This window comes from Chiroxiphia lanceolata, chromosome 22, assembly GCF_009829145.1.
Source record: "Chiroxiphia lanceolata isolate bChiLan1 chromosome 22, bChiLan1.pri, whole genome shotgun sequence".
Classification (NCBI taxonomy): Eukaryota; Metazoa; Chordata; class Aves; order Passeriformes; family Pipridae; genus Chiroxiphia; species Chiroxiphia lanceolata.
In genome coordinates, this window is record NC_045658.1 from 6,453,040 (window position 1) to 6,473,660 (window position 20,621).

The window sequence follows — 20,621 nt, forward strand, 5'->3', positions numbered from 1 at the left end:
AAAGGCAGCAAAATAAGCTTTGGAAGTCTAAGACTGTAATTGGTTGTCTGCCTTTATCCCGGGAGCTCTGGGGACAGTTCACAAGTAATAACTGTTACTTAAAGTAGATGAGCTTCTTGTGGCTTTCTTGGAACTGGAGAGCGCGTTAGTTCTCGGGTGCTTAGGGAAGCATCTGCCTGTCTGGAGCTTTCAAAACATTTTGTAAGCAAGGAATTTGGGTTTTTCCTCTCTTCTGTGTCCGGATGGTGAGAAGTTACTCCCCAGAAAGTGGGTTTTTACAGCAGTGGCCTCGACTGAAAACCGAGTTTTTCAGATACTAAATTGGCTCAGTAACTTAAAGCCACTGGCACCTAAAATATCCATAAGTATGTGGTTACTGCTCTTCTCCTTCAATCATCCTCTGGTAAAAGGGCTCCAGGTGGTGATTCCCCTGAGGCCTGGCTGCATTTTGCTTCCTTGGGTGGGGGTTTTCCGTGGCAGTGTTGTAACCTTAATAGGATTTGTAACTATTAATCCATGATCAATGTATCGACTTTCACTGATACATATGTGAAGCAGTCTTGGGTTTAAAAACTGCGTTGTCTGTTGGTTAGAGCAGAAGATTCAGACTCTGGTGATGTGTTATGGTGACTGTGAATATATTTGAGCTCATGGCAGTTGTTTCTCTGCACCTCATTGTAGCTGGGCTTCAAGGCAGAGAGCCTGGCTCCTGGTCCTCTCCTTGGACACAGAAACTGCACCTTCCAGAATGCTCTCAGGCTTCCCTGTGGTCACCTCAAGTACATTAAATGCCAGTGAAAAACAAGTGTGGGGCAGCCCCAGGGCAGCGCTGCCTTTCTGCAGCCCCAGGATCTCGGTTGTTCTGGGGTGTTGTTGGTGCCCAGGATGGCACCACAGCCCAGCCAGATGTGCTGACAGACTGTCTGTGCAGGGAGGGGAGATGGGGCTGCAGGGCAGGCTGGCAGGGACAGCCCTGGCAGCAGTGCAGGTGATTTTGGGTCACGGTGGGGTTTGCTGAGCTCACTGGCTCTCCAGCTTTGGAGTAATTCCTGGGGATGTCCTGAGGCTCTTGTCCCAGGCTTAGGCTGACCAAAGGCTCTGTCCCTTGCCCTCACCCTCGGTGTCACACGCTCACACACATGTGCCAGCCCGGGAGAACCAGCCTGGCACAAACAGGGGATTAGGGGATGAGGGAAGAGGGGGGTGAGGGGCTGTGGCCTCATTTTGCAGCCAAATTGGGAGAGGTTGTTAAAGCAGGGCTGCTCACTGACTGGGCTGTTTTCTGTGCTGCTGTCCTTTCCTCCCATAACTAACAGAGCTGGGTAGTGGTGGCTCTGCAGCTGAATCAGGAGCAGGCTCTGTGCCCCAGGCAGCAGAGACCCCAAATCAGGGCAGGCTGGAGCTTGGCAGCTCCATGCCCAGGTACTGCAGGAGGGATGGACAGAAGAACACCAAAGGCCCATCAGTTTGGTCAATTTTAGAGCCCCCTGTCCCCTTTCTTGGCTTCATGAACTGGCTGGTTGCTGAGTTGGTGCTCAGAGAAGAACACTGGGTGGAAATCACAGAGGGAATACTTGTCCTTTTATGTAGCATTTGAGACTAAACTGAGATTCTTGGCTGGCAGAGTGGACGTGTCCCCACAGCACAGGAGGAGATGCCTCAGAGAGAGTTTGGAGCTGGAACTTCAGTGCAGTTACAGCAGGAGGGCCTTGGTTGCCCTGCACAGAAAATGTGAGGAGAAAACTGTGTCCACAAATGGCTTTTTAATGCCCAGAACTGTGACCCCACAAACAATTCAGCGGCAACTGGGCAAAGCAGATCTGGTCACAGAGGAAATTTTGGTTCTTCTTGATGAATCTGGTGGCATCACTGCCCCCCCCTTGGTTCCTCCCCACTGCCAAACACGCTCCCTCTTTCCCTGGAACACCCATCCCCGTGTGTGCAGTGCAGATCCCAGTTGTTTTCCTCGGTCCCTCTCCTTCCCCTGGTACTGACAGGGCATCCCAGAGTTCCCAGGCAGCTGCTGCCAAGAAAAACGACCCGAGGAAAAGGGACCATTCTTTCTGCTCAGCCCCTCTGACCTGGTTTGTGCTGCTCTCCAGCCCTGGCTCTGCTCAGACGCTGGGAAGTGTGAGTTGAACTGTTTTGTTTTGTTTCAAACCACAGGGCAGGGAATTCTTTTCAAGCTGCAACTTTTAGTTTCCACTGGAAGGGCAAAACAGCCTCTTAGCCAGTGGAAAAGAGACTTCCAGTGGCATCAGCCAAGAGCCAAAAGGCAAGTACATGGTGTAACAAATGATCAGCTCCTTTCAGATGCTGCTTTAAAAGAAGAAGGCAAAGGATCAGGGGGTGCTTTATTTGAGGGGTGTCACTCTGGCACTGGGGGAGCTCTGACAGCCACGTTCACACGTGGCTTTCACTTTATTTCTGGCTTATCCCAGTGTTCCCATCCGTGCAGGGGCTTCTCCCCACGGTGGGTTTGTGCTTGTGCTGCTCCCTGGCACAGGGAAGAATCACTTTACACAGGAAAAACTGGTTGTGTTGAGCCACCACTGAAGATTCATAGACTTTTGAGACCCAGAGAATGGCTGTTAAAAAGTCACTGTAGGAGATGTGGAGAGTTTTACGGGTTTATAGGATGAGATCTGTATCAGAGAAGGATTTTGCATGATAGATGTACAAGGAGGACAGCAAATTAAAAGAATTGTTGTTGAGATCAGGGATTGAACAGCCAGGTGGGTGTTTTTTGTCAGTGCAAGTTTCCAGCACGAGCTGCATCCTCGTGATGTCCCAACTTCACTGAGACTGGACTTGGGAAAAAGGTCACAAGTTGCAGTGAAGTCCCAGAGGATCCCAGAAGCTTCACCAGTCTGTGAGAAATAGAAAAGGGGTGAGGTTTGCCTTTCTTCCCTCCATTTCCAAATGCAGTTTGTGGATCTGGGGTCTGCCTGGGAGGTGGTTGCTGGCTTTGCTCTTGCAGAGCTCACTAGAACTGTGTCAGTGTTTGCTCCCAAGGATAAGTGCAGTCATCAGATGTCATCTGGCCTAATTTTTGTACTAAAAGAATAAAAGGAAAGAAATACTGAGACAGGAGAGAAAAGGTTTTTTTCTCTCTTTTATGCTAGCCAAGGAGCTTTGCAAGTGGATGATGACTTATGCCAGGGGCTGTGCAGAGTGTTATAGAAAATAATTCCAATTTGCCTGTGCAAGATGAATTCATCAAAGAGGACTTGTAGGACTTTGCTTTAAGCTGAGATGGTGTCTGAAATAAAACAGTCCAGTCTCTTTTCACTTCTTCTGTTGCAAATTTTGGATGTGTTTCCATAGAAATTAAAAGATTTTCACACAGGTGTGAGAAAAACTCGGCTCCCGGTTTTTTAGCTGGACTGACAGAGCCATTACCCCTTTCCCTGGAGTTCTTCTGGAGCAACTGGGAAGATGTGTTTACTCTGCAGCAGGGAGGGGACATCAGACCCTTGCACAGGCAGGAGATCCCTCAGGAGGAGGCAAAGGGAGCCCTCGAGGCTCTTCCACAGGCAGGGGCAGCTCCAGGAGGGATTTTTTTCCCCAGCTCTGCTCTCCAGTGTGGTTTGTGAAGATTCCCCACGGGTCAGACTGGGGGGACACACTGGCAGCCAACATGTGCTGTGAAGGCAGGAATAGAAAGCAAATACTTCCCGTAATCACACGTCCCAAAATGACAGGGTAAAACGAGTGCTTTGTGCTTCCACCAGAGCAGCGAAAAATGGGAAGATGGAAAGCCTGGATTCCTGCCCAATGGAACCAAAATTGTAAGGAAAAGAAAAATAAAACAAATGCTCCATACGCTCCCTGGCAGTGACACTGCAGTGTGGTGGGTTTTCTCTCTTTTGAATGCCTGCAGGAGACAAGCAGTAAATCTTCTTACAGCACAGCTTTATTTTTAGCTCTTTTTTTATTATCGGGACAACCCTCCCCAGCTTTCAATCTGTACCTGAATATATTTATTCCTTTAATCCACGTGAAAGTGCAGTCCTTACAGAGACCTCTAATACCTTATTAATCACTTCTGGACCGCGTCACAAAGAGGCTTTGGGAAGCAAGTGCTCTGGCCACCCGTCGACGTGCTCCTGGAGGCTTAAAGGATGGGCATGAAGGGCCCCTTTCCCACATGGAAGATGCCTCCTTTGTGCATTTTTAAATTTGATTTGAACTGGAGATCTGAAAGAAACCTCAAGGCAGCCAGAACACCCTCCCCTCCTCAGCCTGTTCTTAGAGAGACTCAGGCCCACGAGTTGTGAAGGCACCACATGGAGAATTCCAAGGTCAGTTCCCAAGTTCTGGAATTTTGTGGTCTTGGAAGCCTCCTGAAGTAGCTTTTGAATCCTTGGCACTTCTGAAACACCATTTACAGAGCTGTGTAACATAAAGATCCTTGTGGAGCAGGAGCCTGGAAAGCCTGACCTGGGTGCTGCTGAAGGAAGAGCTGGGACTGACCTGGGCTTAAAATGAGTCTTTGCATCCTTTCACTGCCAGTAAGAGCAGGAGGTGAATGTCCCAGCACCCTTTAAACATGGGCACGGGGTGTTTCCCATCTTACATCAGCTGCTCAGCAGTGTCAGACACCGCTCTGTGTCACCAGCAAACCGGGAAAAGCCCCTGGAACAGACCCTGGAAGTTTCTAAGGATGCCACACAGGATGCCGTGATTCCTGCTGGTCTGGTGTCCGTGTTTCCCGTCCCTCCTCAAAAGGACTGGACAGGGCCAAGGGATGGATTCCCAGCCCTCATCCAAGCACTGCAGAGCAGCTCTGTCCCTTTAGCTGAGGGTCCCTGCACCTGCTCCCAAGGCTCTTGGATGCTCTTGGAGCTGCAGGAAGAGCTGCTGCATCTCCAGGGCCGGGCAGCAGAGCCAGCAGTTCCCATTCCTGCACTCACCCCATGGAAGAGCATCACAGCTGGCCTGGGAACGGGGACCAGCACAGAGACACGGGCCACTCACCAGCTCTGTGTTTGCAGTGAGGTCTTGGAATTCAGTGCCAGACTCAGAGCCAGTTACAGGGAGGTTTTGCTGACAGGGGGGAGATCAGGATTTGGAGATGGGCTGATTTCTGGAAGTATATTCCTAAGCTGAAAGTTCCACAGGCTTGCAGGCCTCCTAAACATTTTCAACTCGTTTCATGTAATGTTTTCACTCTCAACAAGGCCAAAGGAGCCCTGTTTTCACTGCCATGTGCAGCCCCACACGTGACACAGCCCCGTTTTTGGGCACGGCAGGGCCAAGGATGAGGAGGGAACAGAAGCCTTTGCTCAACCCAGTAGAGAAAAGAAAGTGAATTCCCTCAGGAGATGTATTTGGGTAGATGTTCAGGCACCAGGAATCATATCTGTGAGCACTCCCACACCTTAAAACGTCAGAATTTCTTCTGGGCCCATTTTCTGTCGTGGTTGCAGGAAGAGTTGCACGTTCGGGTGCCCGACCTGGACCTGCTGGTTCTGCAGAGCACCGGGCACGGTTTGTCTTTCTGAGAGGGGGAGAGGGTCAGAAATTCTTTCCACTGGTCTCATGGTCTGTTACTGTAATACTTAATTGAAGTAGAAAATTTGATCTGACATGTCAAATGTGGCCCTGGTTGGCTGGAGGCCAAACTGAGCCGCCTAATTTGGGTTTGCCTTAAAATGGCTGACATTATTCATGGGCCCCAATCTCCCACTGCAGTGGACTCCTGACATCTTTTTTTAGCAGCTTTGTAAATCCCTCTGTATCTCTTTTTCCTTGAAACTTGTTTGCTTCAGAAAGCAGCAGTCCCAAAGCTTAAGAAAACGTTTCCTGCAGCGTTTCTGGGCCCATTTGTGTCCTGAAGTTTCTCGTGGCTGTGGAGTGGAGAAAATGTACATTCACAAGTGGGTGTGCCCAGCACGGGGCCCATTTGAGAGCAGATTGTTAAGTTGCCTCCAATGGAAGAAAAAAAATGAACAGGAAATCAGGAAATACTTATTTCAGTCTCCCAGAGTTTGTGTTCAAGGGTTTCATAAATCATATGTGAAGATGGCAAAAAAGTTACATCAGATTTTCAGTATTTCTTTTGCAACTCTGTGCATTTCGTTATTTGGCAAAGAGAAGAAATGGAATCAAATCATGCCCATTTGAGCCAGTACCAAGGTTTGCTGGCTGCTGGGGCCAGAGGAGTGTTGGAGTGGGGTATCTTGGTGCCTGGAATCTGTCCTGGAGTGGGATGTAATGGCTGAGTCACCTGGAGAGGAGATTTTGTGTTCAGTGACTCGTCTTGTTCCACATCCGAGTATCTTCCTGTAGTTGAGAGCAAATTCCCTCCCGCCTCCTCCAGAGTCAGAGCCTGCAAAATTGGAATCCAATGGCTCCAGGCTGTGGCCAGAAGGGTGGTTCTGGGTCCGGAGTTTCAGGGGGAACCTCCATTTCTTGACTAAAATCAACATGCAGTGACTCGGTATTTCACAGACCAGGGGGAAGCTGCTGGAATTATTACATTTGTACACTGCTAAGGTGGGGTTTTTGAAGCAGCTCCCAAGAGGCAGCTCCTGTCTCAGCCAGCAGCTGATCCTTGTGAGCACAACGGGACAGTGGGTGGAGAGACACCGGTGGAGGTGTCACAGCAGCTCCAAACCCACATTGGCAGCAGCCCTTTTTTGGGCTGCACCACATCAGGCAGCCCTGGTTTGGCAGGATACAGGAGTCCCGTGGTGGGAGATGACTTAAGTTAGAAAACCCTGCAGGCCCTGCTTAGCACCTCCTTTCCTCTCCCATTTCCATGTCTCTGGGGGAGGTAGACCTGTTTCCCCCCGTGCACACACCTCCTTCACTGCTTTCTCCCGAGCTGCAGCTCCTGTTTTCAGATCAATACGGGCTCCTGGCAACGAGGTTAAGGATCATTTCCCAGGTCTGCTGACAGGTTTTGTGCTCAGAGCCCTCCTGGCCCTTGGTGTCAGCCTGGATTTAGAGGGGAAGGAAGGGGGGGAGTGGAGAAAGCTGGAGATGAGCAAAGGAGATCGTTCTGTTGGAACATCTCCCCTGCAGCCTTTAGGGAATGGACTCTTGCTCCTGGAGATGGGTGTCCCGTGTGCCGTGGTGTCCAGAGCGGGGATGGCCCCAGTGTGTGGAGCAGGGATGGCCCCAGTGTCCGGGTGGGAATGGTCCCCTGTCTGTCCCCCCCGGCCGGCACAGAATGTCCTGCGGGCGGATGGCCGGGGGAGGGACGGGCTCCGTGCTGAGTCCTGCCACCTGTTGCCTTTTCCATTCCAAGCCCCCCTTCCTCCCCACCCTCCACCCCGACTCCCCTCCCCACACAGCTCAGCATCCCCAGTGGATAGGGCTGGGATCAGTGGGCACTTGCCAAATACCTTTCTCGTGCTGTCACTGATTCTGCACAGGCAGCATCTCCGAGAGCAGGAACAAACCTCCTCCAGTGCATTGTCCTGCTCTGCAGAAAGTGTTCCAGAGTGGGAATGCCTCTTCCTAGCTGGGTCTGAGCAGCCCTGGGGAAGCCTGAGGCCGTGCCCAAAGAATCCACTGCAAATCCCTTGGAGTTGGCATCTGGCTCTGGCACGGGCTGGTTGTAACTGGGGGTCACACCCCCCCTCCCCGTGGGATCCTTGCTCATCTGCTGTGCCCTCAGTGCCAGGGAATGTTGTGCTGAGCCCTCTGGGCACGGTGTGATGACGTTCCTGGGCACGCTGGGCAGGGTGGGTGTGTGCCAGAGGGACTGGCAGGAGCTGGGCAGCCACGGGCTGCAGCCACAGCTCAGGCTCCTGCCCTGCTCCTGTGGGAGCTGCAGGCTGGGCACGGGCTTGGGGCTGTGATTTCCTCCTGATCAAGGTGTGCAAAGGGGTGGGATGGCTGGAGTTACAGAGCTGCTGGGTTGGGACTCTGTAGAAGGGCACTTGGACAGTTCCTCAGGTACAAGGTTCAGTAATCCCCTGGAGAAGCAGCCCCTGAGTTCCCAGCTGAAGGTGCCTGGAGGGGACTGATTTTCAGAACACAGGACGTTGGCAAATGAGACCCTTTCCATCACTGGCCAGGAGACCTGAATTTGGAGCACTTCAGGCTCCCAGGATGTTGCCATCTCTGTGTTTTACACTCACCTGTATCAATGCTTGTTTGCCCACAGAAACCACAGAGGGGTGTAAGGAAGAAAAAAATTAATGCAAAATTGAGGCTTTAGCAGTTCCTGCAGCGTGGTTCTGCCACCTCACTGGGAGCCAGGGCAGGGGAACATGGAAAGGTGGAGAGTTTGGAGCTGCAAAAAGACAGAAGGAGGGACAGAAATGGAGGTGGAACGTTTCTTTTATTATATCTGGTCATGATGCAGCACAGGGTCCAGAACCTTCTCCCTCCCTGCCCGTGGAGGTGTTTGTGCTGGCAGGGCTTCCAGCTGGGATCCCCAGAGCACCAGTTAAACCAGTAGTTACCAATTTTTTTGCAAGCCACGCTGGGACTATAGGAATTTTATTCCTTCACGGTGTTGAAGGAAAGGGGGTTTGCTTGCCAAAGGGCTTTCTTGTGCTTGAGGATGATTTATGGGCCAAGCTGAGCCACTTGTGGAAAAGGCAAAGCAGCTCTTGGCAGCACCCCCAGAATCCACTGCAGCTGTGGGGTAGTGAAGTCATCGGCATAACAACCACTGCAAACAGAATAACAAAGTCTGGTCTGTTCTCGTTTAAAATAATCTTTCCAGTTCAGCAACCACATTAAACTTACCTTTCTGCACACAAAAATCATAAAGGGCCGACAGTTGTGTGCAGTGTCTCCCTCAGGTCACTGCCCCTGTCTCCTGCACCCTCCACACTGCCCTGGAGGATCTCGAGGGAAGAGATGAGCTCTGTTATGTCACAGCTGGTGTCTGCCCCTTGTTTTCACTCCTTTGTTTGGCCTTACAGGACAACACCCAAGGTTTCTTCCTTTTAAATACAAATTTGGCTTTTGCCTTATAACCTGTTTCTAAGCTGATTGCAAAGTGAGGAATTCTGACTTTGGTTTTTCCTGCCTGTCTTTGTTTCAGGTCTCTTCAGATCCTCCTGCTTCCAAAAAGCCCAAAACAGATGACTCTGCTTCCCAATCTCCAGCTTCTTCTGAGAAGGAAAAACAGTCCAGTTGGTTACGGTCCTTATCCAGTTCATCCAACAAGGTGATTGTTGAATATTTTGTAATTGAAAGATCAAATTAGCACATGGCATCACTTCATGGAGTGGGGAAATGAGGAGAAAACGAGAGAACCAACCTGCCCAGGTTTTCTACATTAGCACCATTTCCATCCTTCTCCTGGTCAGCATTGAGCTGCACAGTCCCCCCGTGTCCCTGCCACCCTCCTGTGCCCACTGACCCGGACTGGGACAGGGAAGTGAGGAATTCCCTCCTGCATTTGAGGTGCAGGAATCCTGCAGGACTCAGGAGCTGTTTGTGGTCCCTGTGACCTGCACAGAACTCGTTGGCCCAGAGCACACACGAGGTTTTCCTGGCGGGAGCAGGGCCTGGCCGTGGGGGTGGTTGTGGGGACGGTGGGGTGACCCTGGGGACCCAGGTGTGACCCTGGGGACTTGGGTGTGGCCCTGGGGACCGGGGTGTCCCCGTGCTGTGACATGAAGGACTGTGTGTGTCACTCCTGTCCCCAGAGCATCGGGTGTGTGCACCCCCGGCAGCGGCTCTCGGCGTTCCGGCCCTGGTCCCCCGCGGTGTCGGCCGGCGAGAAGGAGCTCTCGGGCCACCTCCCCGCCCTCATCCGGGACAGGTAAGGACACATCGAGGGGCAGCTTCCTTCTGGGTGGATGGCTTTGTCCCTCCCTCACTGCACCACCATCAGTGGTGGGATTGGTGGAAGGGAAACCAGGAGAAGTGTTGGTGGTCTCTGTGTTCATTAAATGAATTTTCTGGGGTGAGACCTGCTGTGAAAATGTGAAAATGCTGTGTGTCCCCTCTGGGGACAGTCACTGAAGTTCTTGGGCTTTCATCTAAAGGCAGTGGAGTCACTGTGTCAGGCAGGTGGTCAGGGAGCATCCATCCATTCCCATCCATTCCCATCCATTCCCATCCATTCCATGGGCGCTGCAGCAGCTCCCTGACACAGGCTGTGTTCCCAGCACAGCTCCATTCTTAGCAGGTTCAGGAGGAATTTTAACACATAACTGAAGGCACATGGTGTAGGAGATGCTGGATCAAAGATACAAAGTCTTGGCTGTTCTTTTTGCAAAATCCTACGAATTTGATGTTGCAGTATCACTGCTCTTTACCACAGGTGTGCTGGTTGTTCCACCTCTGGTTTTACACAGGGGCACTTGGGTGCTGTGTCCAAATCACAGACACACCAAAGGCTCTCTGGCACTCCATGGCTTTCCTTTGGGAAGTGCTGGTTTGAGCTCTCAGAATGTTTGTGGATGGACACAAGTGCAGGGTGCAGCTGGGCAAAACAACAGTGCAGGAGGAGCAGGAGGGGACAGTTGTGACTTGCGGGCTCTGGGAGGTCCCATCCCTTTCGTGCCCTTGGGATACATGGCACTGGGAATGTGATCCCTTCCCAGCTGGGTGCTCGGGGTGTCCCTCATCTCCAGGTTTAATGAGAGCAAACACTGGCAAGTGCAGGTTCTCAGCTGGTGTGAATCAGGGCTGGAGATACAGCAGGTTCTCAGCTGATGTGAATCAGTGAACTCACCATCATTCCAGTGCCACACACGGCCTGGGAATCATTCTAAAGCCTAGAACCTGACCCTTTTCTCCTTCCTTTTGCCTCCTGCTCTGAACCAGCTTCTACTCCTACAAGAGCTTCGAGAGCGCCGTGGCCCCCAACGTGGCCCTGGCCCCCCCAGCCCAGCAGAAGATCGTGAGCAACCCCCCCTGTGCCACCGTGGTGTCCCGGGGCAGCGACTCCCTGAGCTCTGCCCAGCCCAGGAAAAGGAAACACGTGGAACACGTGGCTGCTCCCGAGGCCACGGCCCCGGCCCCCGAGGAGGACAAGGAGTCAGAAGCAGAAATTGAAGTAGAAACCAGGGAAGAATGTGAGTGGTGGTCGTACCTGCCTTTGTTTTAGTGTCTTTGGGCTGGATCTTTCACTGTGCAGCTTTTTGGGTGTTCAAATGGAATTCTGGAAGCCTGAAGCCTCAACGGTGACGTGACTTGCACGGTCACAATTCAGACAAATTGCGAGTTGGTCCCTTGAGTCAGGGCTGCTTTTGTGTCATATTTCAAGTATCACAGTATAAAACAAGCCAGGTTTTATTGTCTTTCTTTTTTTTTTTTAATTGAATATTGATAGTGTCTGTATAAAAGGGCCTCAGCATCTTTTGAGCTATACAATATATATATATATATATATAAAATATATATCTCAGAATATGCTGAGTGGGAAGGGACCCACAAGGATCATTGAGTCCAGCTCTTAAATATGAGTAATATATGAGCTGTATGTAATACATGTATTGATTTTAGACATTTTTAAATTAATGTTTCCATGTTTCTTTTTTCCAGTCACCTCCTCCTTATCCTCGCTCTCCTCCCCATCCTTCACTTCATCCAGCTCTGCCAAGGACATGAGCTCCCCTGGGATGCAGCCCCCGGTGCCCGTCAACAGCTCCTACGAGGTGGCAGCACACCCTGACTCCCACAGCAGCGGCTTGGAAGCTGAGCTGGAGCACCTCAGGCAGGCCCTGGACAGTGGCCTGGACACAAAAGAAGCCAAAGAGAAATTCCTGCACGAGGTGGTGAAGATGAGGGTGAAGCAGGAGGAGAAGCTGAACGCGGCCCTGCAGGCCAAGCGCAGCCTGCACCAGGTACTGCCACCCCTCCTACCCTGCCCTGCTCAGGGGCTCCTCAGGGGCACTGGGGACCCTCCTGGGAAAAGGGAATTGCCTCACTTATCCCAAATAGCAACAGCCTTTGCCAGGGCTCTGTTTGTAAATCCAGCCGGGAAACCAAAGCACAGGGACCATTCCTCCACCTTTAAGCTTTCCACCTGTTTTTCCTTGGGTTATAAATCCATGGTTACCAAAATCAACATCTTTTCATTACTTGAAAAAGTCTCCTAGTCCAGCAGTTTATTTTGTTTTCATCTCACTGAACAGGAAACATTTCTGGAGGCTTTAGCTGGAGTTTTAAAAGCTTTGTGAAAACCCTGCCATGTCCCAGCTGAGGGAGGGTGTTCCTGGGGCTTGGCCACAGCTGAACTGAGGTCTTTGTCAGGCATCCCACTGGCTTCAGTCAGGGAAGCAGCTCCTTATTTCTGGAAATCCTGGACACAGGGGTTGTATGAGTGATCAGACAGAGCTGCAGGTCAGTGCTGGCCATGAGCTGAGCTCAGTGGTGGCTGAACTGGTTTTTGTTTGGGCTGGGACAGAAGTAGTGCAGAGAAACAGAAGATACAGCCAAGGCAGGAGATTTGTGTGTCCTCTCTGAGTATTCTGTGGAGCTGTTCCCAAGCTGGGACAAATCCATGGGATGGTGCAGATAGAGCATGGGAGACACATAACCAGCACTGGGGCTCTTTGGCTTGTTCTTAGTTACCCTGAGCAAATCACTTCATTCCCTTGTGTTTCAGTAAATCTGTGTTTTATTTTATGTATTTAAAAGTAAACTTTTATGAGTGATATATATTTAAAGCTAATTTTAAAATATCTAAACTAAATAGTGGGTACTTAAAGCGGGAGTTAGAGGAAGCAGTTGCTGCAGCAGAATTGAGTGGTGAGGTGTTAAGTGTCTCTCCCCATGTCAGGGGGAGAGGGTCTCTGGTGTCTGGGCACCGTTTTCCCTTTGGGAAGCTGTGGGTTCCCAGTCCCACACACAGAAGGTCCATGTGTGTGTGTTTCCAGGGGCTCTGTGTGCCCTTCCAGAGGCAGGGCCGTGCTAACAATGGCCTGGCTGGGAAGTGAGATTGTCAGAGTGCATTTCCCATGCCCTGCCTGCACTGTTACTGCACAGAAACCAGGGCTGGACAGGGAGGAAATGCTGCTGCTGGGGGAAAATAGATCCTCAGTTTCTAATTTAACCATTTAGGAGACAGACCTGCGAGCCACAGCTCTGTGCTTATGATGAACATGGACTTTAACAACTTAGGAGTTGCTTCCTGTGTACCTTGAGGTTCCTTATCCCTCTCCCATGGATTTAGATTCCAAGGCAGCAGCTCCTGTTGAGATCCTGGATGGTGGGAGGGGCAGTGCCCAGGGCAGAGTGTGGGTTCAGTTCAGCTCCAGGGAGCCTGGAGTTCTCCAGCTGTTGTGACAGGGCAGTCCATGGGCTGGTTGCCAGAAGACTTGGAGCTCACACCAGTCATTCACAGCACCCAGGGTTAGAACACACACAGTTTGTGTTTTGAACTTGCCTTGAGCGGATTTTTGGGGGGTTTGGTACAATGGAGCTGCTGCTGGTTGTGAACTTCCCTCTTGAGCTTTGCTGGACACAAAGGACACTCACAACCTGCACTTACCATGTTGTGCATCTCCAGTGCCTCCAGTTCCAGCCCGGCCTTTGCGGTTGGGGGGTTTGGAACGCGGAGCCGGAGCAGAGCACGTTGCTGGGAGCTCTCTCCAACAGCACTTCATCTTTATTCAGGCCCAGATGGTCGCAGCCATTCTGCTTGACAAAGCAAAACGTGGCTGCACCCTCGAGCTTTTTGTTATCCAGGACTTCAGGGAGGCTGGAGTGCAGGAACCCCAGAGGATTTAAAGGAAAAGAGCTTGTACGAGGGTCAGAGCGGGGTCCCGGCCGGCGGGAGGTGGGGATGGGGTTTGGATCCCAGGGCTCTGCTCCCCCTGCTCACACCTCCCTCCTCTGTGCCCAGGAGCTGGAGTTCCTGAGGGTGGCCAAGAAGGAGAAGCTGCGGGAAGCCACCGAGGCCAAGCGCAACCTGCGGAAGGAGATCGAGCGCCTGCGGGCGGAGAACGAGAAGAAGATGAAGGAGGCGAACGAGTCGCGGGTGCGGCTGAAGCGGGAGCTGGAGCAGGCGCGGCAGATCCGCGTGTGCGACAAGGGCTGCGAGGCCGGGCGGCTCCGAGCAAAGTACTCGGCCCAGGTGAGGCCCCCCGAGCTGGGACAGCCCTCCCCTGTCCCTGTCCCTGTGCCTGTGCCTGTCCCTGTCCCTGTCCCTGCCAGAGCGCGGCTCCACCGCCCTCCCAGGGACAGCCGGGGGAAAGCGCGTCAGGAAAGGGCAGGACTCCCAAAAACGGGGCACAGGGACCAACTTAAACTCTTTGAGTTTAAACTCACCCCCACGGCCCTGCCACACACGGGTCACCCTCGGCAGGCTCTGCCTCCCAGGGGACATTGAGCTGCTGCCAGAGGAGCTCTGGGAGCAGGGGGGTGCTGGGCAGGGTGTTGTCAGACACAGGAGCTCCTTGGAGCCGGTGCTGGGCCTCAGGTGGGAGCTGCAGGTATTTGGTGTGGCGGCTTTAAGGGAGGAGGGGAAGAGGAAAAGCAGAGCCCTGGCAATCAGAGGCTCTCTGATAACGGGAAGGGGAGTGGCCCCTGTGCTGCTGAGACACGTCTGAGCAGGAGCAGGAAATGATGTGGGGCTTCCTCTCCAGCATCACAGGATGTCTCACTGATAAGGGGTGTCCAGACTAAACAGAGCCACGCCGGGAGCTGCTGCCCTGGGCGTGCCTGGCTGTTCCCAGAGCACACAACCCAGGCAGCAGCAGGGCAGGTGAACCCCTGGGCTGGGCTGGGTGTGCTCCAGCTCTGTCCAGCCGGGCACTGGGGCTGCTCCAGAGCCTGTGACAACAGGGAATTTCAGTCTCCTAAAACATCCCCTCCTTGGGAAGGAATAAATGACGTTTCCCAAGCTAAAAGGCTAAAATCACCACAAAAAGAACTCAAGTAGCAGAATGTTCTGCAGGTTTATCTTTTCTGAAGCCAGGACTGCCAGGTTGGCAGCATCCCCTGGTGTTTGATTCCAGCCCTGTCACGGCCCCCCCGAGCCCCCCAGGCCCTCCAGCTGTGCCAGAGCTGTCTCTACCTCAAGAAGTGACAGGGATGGTGTAAGGAGTGACCAGAGTTCTGTTGCATTAAGGAATTCTTAGGCTATGTCTTAACTCTGCTGGCTTTCACCTCCCTTGCTGGAGCTGGAGTCACTGGGAAGTTTCAAAGCTCAGCAGCCCCTTCAGGGAAAAAAGTACAGAAAAGAGAATTCCTTCCTTGCCTCAATCCTGATAGTCTTACCCCTGAAGTGCACGGTTTTGTCCCTCCTCTCAGCCTGTGCAGAGCTCTGTGGTGCAGTGCAGGCTCCTGAGGCATCCCCCTGTCTGCTCTGCCCCCAGATCGAGGACCTGCAGGTGAAGCTGCAGCACGCCGAGGCCGACCGGGAGCAGCTCCGCGCTGACCTCCTGCACGAGCGGGAGGCCCGGGAACACTTGGAGAAGGTGGTCAAGGAACTTCAGGAACAACTGTGGCCTAAGTCGAGCAGCCAGCCCAGCAGCGAGAGCACCTCGAGCCTCATGGAGAACTGAGCCCAGAGCAGGGCAGGGCGGGAGCGGCGCCGGCAGGGCGGGCGCGGGGGGTGTGATGTGTGAGGTGTCCTGGCACCGGCGGGAACACGGACTCGCAGCAGTTGGAAGGCAAACGTTGTTACCCTCTAGAACAGAAGCACTGAATTCTGCCTCTTTTTTTTTTTGGTTTTTTTTCCTCCTTCCCGATCCATATAGCACAACATCTTACTGTGCCTAGAAAACACAAAGTGTTTGTAAAACAAAATACTTTTAAGTCCACAGCGAGAATTTTCTACTGACAAACTCGGAGCAAGTGGCGGCGTCCAGCTGAACCCAGAGTCCAAGGCGAGCAGGGCAGGGGGGTTGTGTTCTCCTGCCCGTTGGAACATTTTGGAATTGACAAAGCAAACCAACTTTTCTTATAAGCTATTTAAAATAATTCATTACACAGACTTGGTATTAAAAAAAAAAATTAACACGATTTTTTATAATGAACGTTTAAAAGCAAAACAAAACAAACAAAAAAAACAACAAACCTTCGATGCACAATTTTTAATGACTTTATAGGCTTTGGGATTCTTTGTGCAGAAGCCCCTCTCTGGTGATGGTGCCATGTCAGGAGCAGTTTTCCAGCCATCTCGGAAGCCAGCGCGGTTCCATCCCGTCACGTGGGGGTGGGGGAAGTTTAGAGTGCTTTTCCAAGTTGATTTTTTTTTTTTTTTCCTTAGAAAGAATTATCTTGATTTCCTGCCCTAAACACAAGAAGAAGGGAAGATGCAGGAGCGTGCAGGGGGTGGGGAAGGAGGTGGTGTTGGACTGAGAGCCCCACGGGCCCCGCGTGTGCAGCCCACGCCAGCACCTTGGTGTGTGCAGAGACTTCATCCAGGAGCACTTGAGCTTTGGGAAAGGGAAGAAAGAAAGGGAGGAAGGAAATGGATGATCAGTTGGTAGAGGAACAAAGCAGAGACATCTGTGTGTTGAAGTCATTCTGAAATCTTCAGCTTTCAGTTTTCTGGAAAACTCATCTCGTTGCACCATCTCGCCGTGAGTTCAGTATTTCCCTGCCCATCCCAAGCTGCCCGTCAGGATTCCTGTGCCCTGGGAAGTGCAGGATTCCCATGCCCAGGGAGGTGCAGGATTCCTGTGCCCAGGAAGTGCAGGATTCCCGCGCCCTGGGAAGTGCAGGATTCCTATGCCCAGGGAGGTGCAGCCTCGGACACCACAGACCACACCACCAACGGTTTTGCTGCTGTGAATAAGCCACATGGGTTTTTTTTAAAAACCTTTTTGTTTTTAACAAGAAGCTCACGTTCATGTTGGGGTCCAAGCCGCAGCCCCGGGACACGACGCAGCCATCACTGCCCTGGGGGTGGTGCTGAGTTTTTTTTATATTTTTTTTTTTTTTTAAACCTGCACTTTGTCAGAATCTTACTCTGCATTTTATTCCCTGTTTCTGAAACCAAGCATTCTAGATTCTGCCCTGAGAGCTGTGCAAACCATGAACCCAACCTGCCAGCACTGCCACCTCCCATCAGCATCTCCACTCCACAGAGGAGGATCCAGCAGGTCCAGAACATCCCAAGCAGGAATTCACCAGACCAGGGAACTGGTTTTGTGGCTGTATCTGACCCAAGCTGAGGATCAGCTGAGATGCTCCCAAAAGTGCTTAACAAATAAAGCTGGTGCTTTACTGATCAAGAGAAAAGTTATTTTCACCCCTAAACTCTCACCTCTGACACACTCAAACGTGAAAATGTGATCTGGGGCTGCAGATGTGCCTTCCAGCTCATTTATCCTCTCAGCATCTTCTCTAGGCAATGCTGACACTTTTTTACCTTAAAAGAATAAAAAGAAAAGAAATAAAAAAAAAAAGAAAAAAAAGAGAACCCCCCTATGCATCATCATACCCAGAAGTTATTCTAAACAAAGGAACATATTTCCAGTAATCTTTATTTGCTTTTGGACATTAATGCAAACTATGTAAGCTTCAAAATTATTTCCCAGTAGACAGAAAGCGGCTTCCAATCCTAAAATTATGGTATTTACTTACAGTACATTAGAGAGATTTTTTTTTTTTTTTAAACAAGAGCTGTTTGCTTGAAACCATTATAATAACCATTATAATAACTGTGAGCATTAACAAAGAAGTTCATATATATGTTTTAGGTACAAAAAAAAGAAGAAATACGAAAGGAGTGGAATTACTGAGACAATGTAAAACTGTTGGGGGCAAGAAACAGTCACACCAAGTCCATGACCTGAACCTGTCTGTGGATACAGGGGTTGGCCCTTGTGTGTTTGGGAGGCTGGAGACTGGCTCTAGGTGCAGATCTCCTTCTAAAGTGCAATGCAAAAGGAATTTTGATTATGCTTGAGCAGGTTTGTTTTTGTTTTTTTTTATGTGGGGTTTTATTTTCTTTGTATGTTTTTTTTTTCTGCGATTATTAAATCATATGCATGGATTAAACTCTGCCATATAGTCATTAATGGGCATTATTACTGTCTTATGTAAAGGGGTTCTTTTGTTATGCAGTATGCAGAAAAATGTTCTCAGCCTTATGATTTCCAGAGCTGTATTATCCACTTATTTCTTCAAGGGAAACTAAACAGTTGTGTCTGTCGTTACCATTCTGTGCATCTCCAGTCCCTCGTGCTCTGCTTTGCTGCCCTGCTGGGAATTACACAGAGAACAGCCCTGGCCTTGCAAATTCAGTCTGTTTGGGTTTCCCCTGATCTCTGATAGTGTCTCTCCCCTTATAATTCAAGAAAAAAAAGGCAGCCTGTCCATCTCCAGGTGTTTTTTCCCAGGAAAAGCCACTCTCTTACCTGTGGGTTCCTTTCCGTGTCCAGGGGAGCTCTGTGGCTCCCAGGGCTGGAGGCTCCCACCCTCCTGAAGGAAGGGAACCTGCAGGATTTTCAGAGGAGAAACCAGAACAGTGTCACCAACAGCCAGTCACCCCAGGCAGCCTCCCCTGGGCTCAGAGGGGCAGGAAAAGGCTCCAGAACAAAATTCCAACTGGGGGTTTCCTGTTCTGCCCCGGGTTGGTCACTCCAGGAGGGCAGGACCTGCAGGGGACTCACCCTGCCCCAGTTAAGACTCCACAATATTTGGTCCTTGGGAGTGAAAAGCCATTTCCATAAGTTAAGGTTTGAAATCAGTGAGATAATTAAAGGTGCAAGAAAGGTGGGGACAAACATTGTCCAGCAGCAGCCAAACCCCAGGAGGGGCTCACAGGGAACGGCTTAAACTGTTGGGAATCTCCTGAACACATTTAACAGTTAAATTGTTATTTCTGCAGAGTGTGTAACGTGTTTCTGATTCAGAATAATTAGAACTGTCCCTGTGGCAGCCCCAGAGACACTGATGTGGGGAGGGGGCTCTGCAGAGACAGCCCCGTGTGTGAAGGTGCTGGAGGAGAGGGAGCTCTCTGTGTAATTTCTGAGGCTGCAGCACCTCAGTCAATCCCACTCACATGGAATTCTTTCCCTGCTGCACTCCCAGGGCTCCCCAGCCCCGAGTGCAGGAGCTGCCACATCTCTCACTTCATCTGTGCTTTAGTTTCCTTTAAGAAGTTCAAAGGGAGAAGAGGTGTTTCATACAGGCTGTTGACTCTCCCTGTACTTACAAATATATTACTACTTGTATATTCAGTTTAATTACTCCTTGTTTCTATTACTGAACGAAGACTTAACGAAGGGAATAAAAACCAACAGCAATAACATTCATATCTATGGAGCAGCTAACTCTATACATAATATTCTGCTTTTCAAACAGAACTAGCCAATGTAAAAAAAAACATTAAAAGTAAATTCAACATGTAAATACTTTTTTTCATTTTACACTGTTGTATTATAAGTGTATATGGTGTTTACTTTTTCAAAACTCTTTCTTACCTGGTAGTTGTCTTGTTTTATGAGTTGTGTTTTTAACTGAGAAGAACCTTTGCTGTCTGTTAGGAAAAAAAAACAAAACAAAACAAAATCTTTTTGCAAGTTTTCAATGTGGGTTACAACCTTTCTCCATCATTTGCATTTTACTTGTCCTTATTTTCACTGTAAAGTATTTTATTACCAAAAGGTTGATTTTGTTCCATTTTGCCCTCTCAGCAGTCATGTGTTTTAGAGAGAAGTTTTTTTTTGTTTTTTTTTTTTTTTTTGTTGGCTTGGTTGTTGTTTTGTTTTTGGTTTTCTTTTTTTTTTTTTTTAAATCAAAAGAACTCACAGAAATGACATTTTTTCAATTGAAGAAAAATAAATCTTTACATTTATAATAGCCAATAGCATTTCAGCACATTTTTGTTATCCTGGTCTCTCCTATGCTGCTGCTAATGACAATATTATGACTTACTCTACTATTCTAGAACTATTTTTATGTAAGTAATGTATGCTTTCTTGTTTATAAATGCCTGATTTAAAAAAAAATAAGAAAAAAGCTTGGCATATTTATCTATTTCGCTGTGTACCTTGATAGTCCTTTTCCACCCCCTTTTCCACATCCCCTCCCCCCCAATGCAGATAATATTGTAAAATAAAGGACTTTATGAGATTATGTATGAAAATAGCTATGCTTATATACCACAGTGACTGAATGTACAGTGTATAGACGCATTACCGAAAATAAAATTGTTTGTCCAGAAAACACTGACGGGCTCTGGGCTGTTCTTGGGGTGTCCCGGGCTCAGCCCCCAGATGTGCTGAGGCAGCCCCTGGTCCTGCTCAGGGAAAGAACCTTCCCCAGATCCTCTGCAGGGACACTCCTGGAAGGAGGCTGGAACCGAACTGGGAATCCTGCATTCCACCGCCCGGGGAAACTGGGACACGGGAGTGAAATGTCCTTGGGACAGTGAGAATTGGGAGCACAGAGGGGTTTGTTCCAGGCCAAAGAAAGAGAAATGCAAGAGGGGAAAATGCAAAAAGCAGAAGATGGAAACATATGTGAGAGTAATTCTCTCCTGGGTTTCTGAGAAGTGGCTGCAGAATTTCCACAGCCCCGGGACGTTTCTGAGATGCCCTCAAAGAGCACTGGAAAAGCCAGAGAATGAGCAAAGGGCTTGAAAAATAAACCTCTGCTTCTTATTTGTGCCTCAGCCAGCCCTGCTCTCCAGGGGTGGGTGCATGTCCCAAACACAGGCCCACGTCATTCCCTTGGGAAAGGCTCCTGGGCCCCAGATCCCACCCACTGCTCCTGGGAGTTTGAGTTCTAAA

At 50.2% G+C, this 20,621-nt stretch overlaps 1 protein-coding gene and 1 long non-coding RNA gene across 5 annotated transcripts in view; one reads left to right on the forward strand and one right to left on the reverse strand.

The window, feature by feature from the left end:
• SKI (SKI proto-oncogene) overlaps positions 1-20,057 on the forward strand; it is a 121,941-nt gene extending 101,884 nt beyond the window's left edge. For both annotated transcript variants that reach the window (XM_032708884.1, XM_032708883.1), the window contains exons 3-8: positions 9,014-9,139; positions 9,624-9,739; positions 10,750-11,000; positions 11,470-11,771; positions 13,775-14,005; positions 15,249-20,057. In XM_032708884.1, coding sequence (XP_032564775.1) covers positions 9,014-9,139; positions 9,624-9,739; positions 10,750-11,000; positions 11,470-11,771; positions 13,775-14,005; positions 15,249-15,437 — 1,215 coding nt within the window. In that variant the 3' untranslated portion in view covers positions 15,438-20,057. The remainder of the gene's footprint in view (positions 1-9,013; positions 9,140-9,623; positions 9,740-10,749; positions 11,001-11,469; positions 11,772-13,774; positions 14,006-15,248) is intronic.
• LOC116797404 overlaps positions 16,823-20,621 on the reverse strand; it is a 96,382-nt gene continuing 92,583 nt past the window's right edge. For all 3 annotated transcript variants that reach the window (XR_004360645.1, XR_004360644.1, XR_004360643.1), the window contains 3 exons: positions 19,311-19,366; positions 18,243-18,321; positions 16,823-17,251 (listed from right to left, as the gene is read on the reverse strand). This is a non-coding gene — a long non-coding RNA (uncharacterized LOC116797404). The remainder of the gene's footprint in view (positions 17,252-18,242; positions 18,322-19,310; positions 19,367-20,621) is intronic.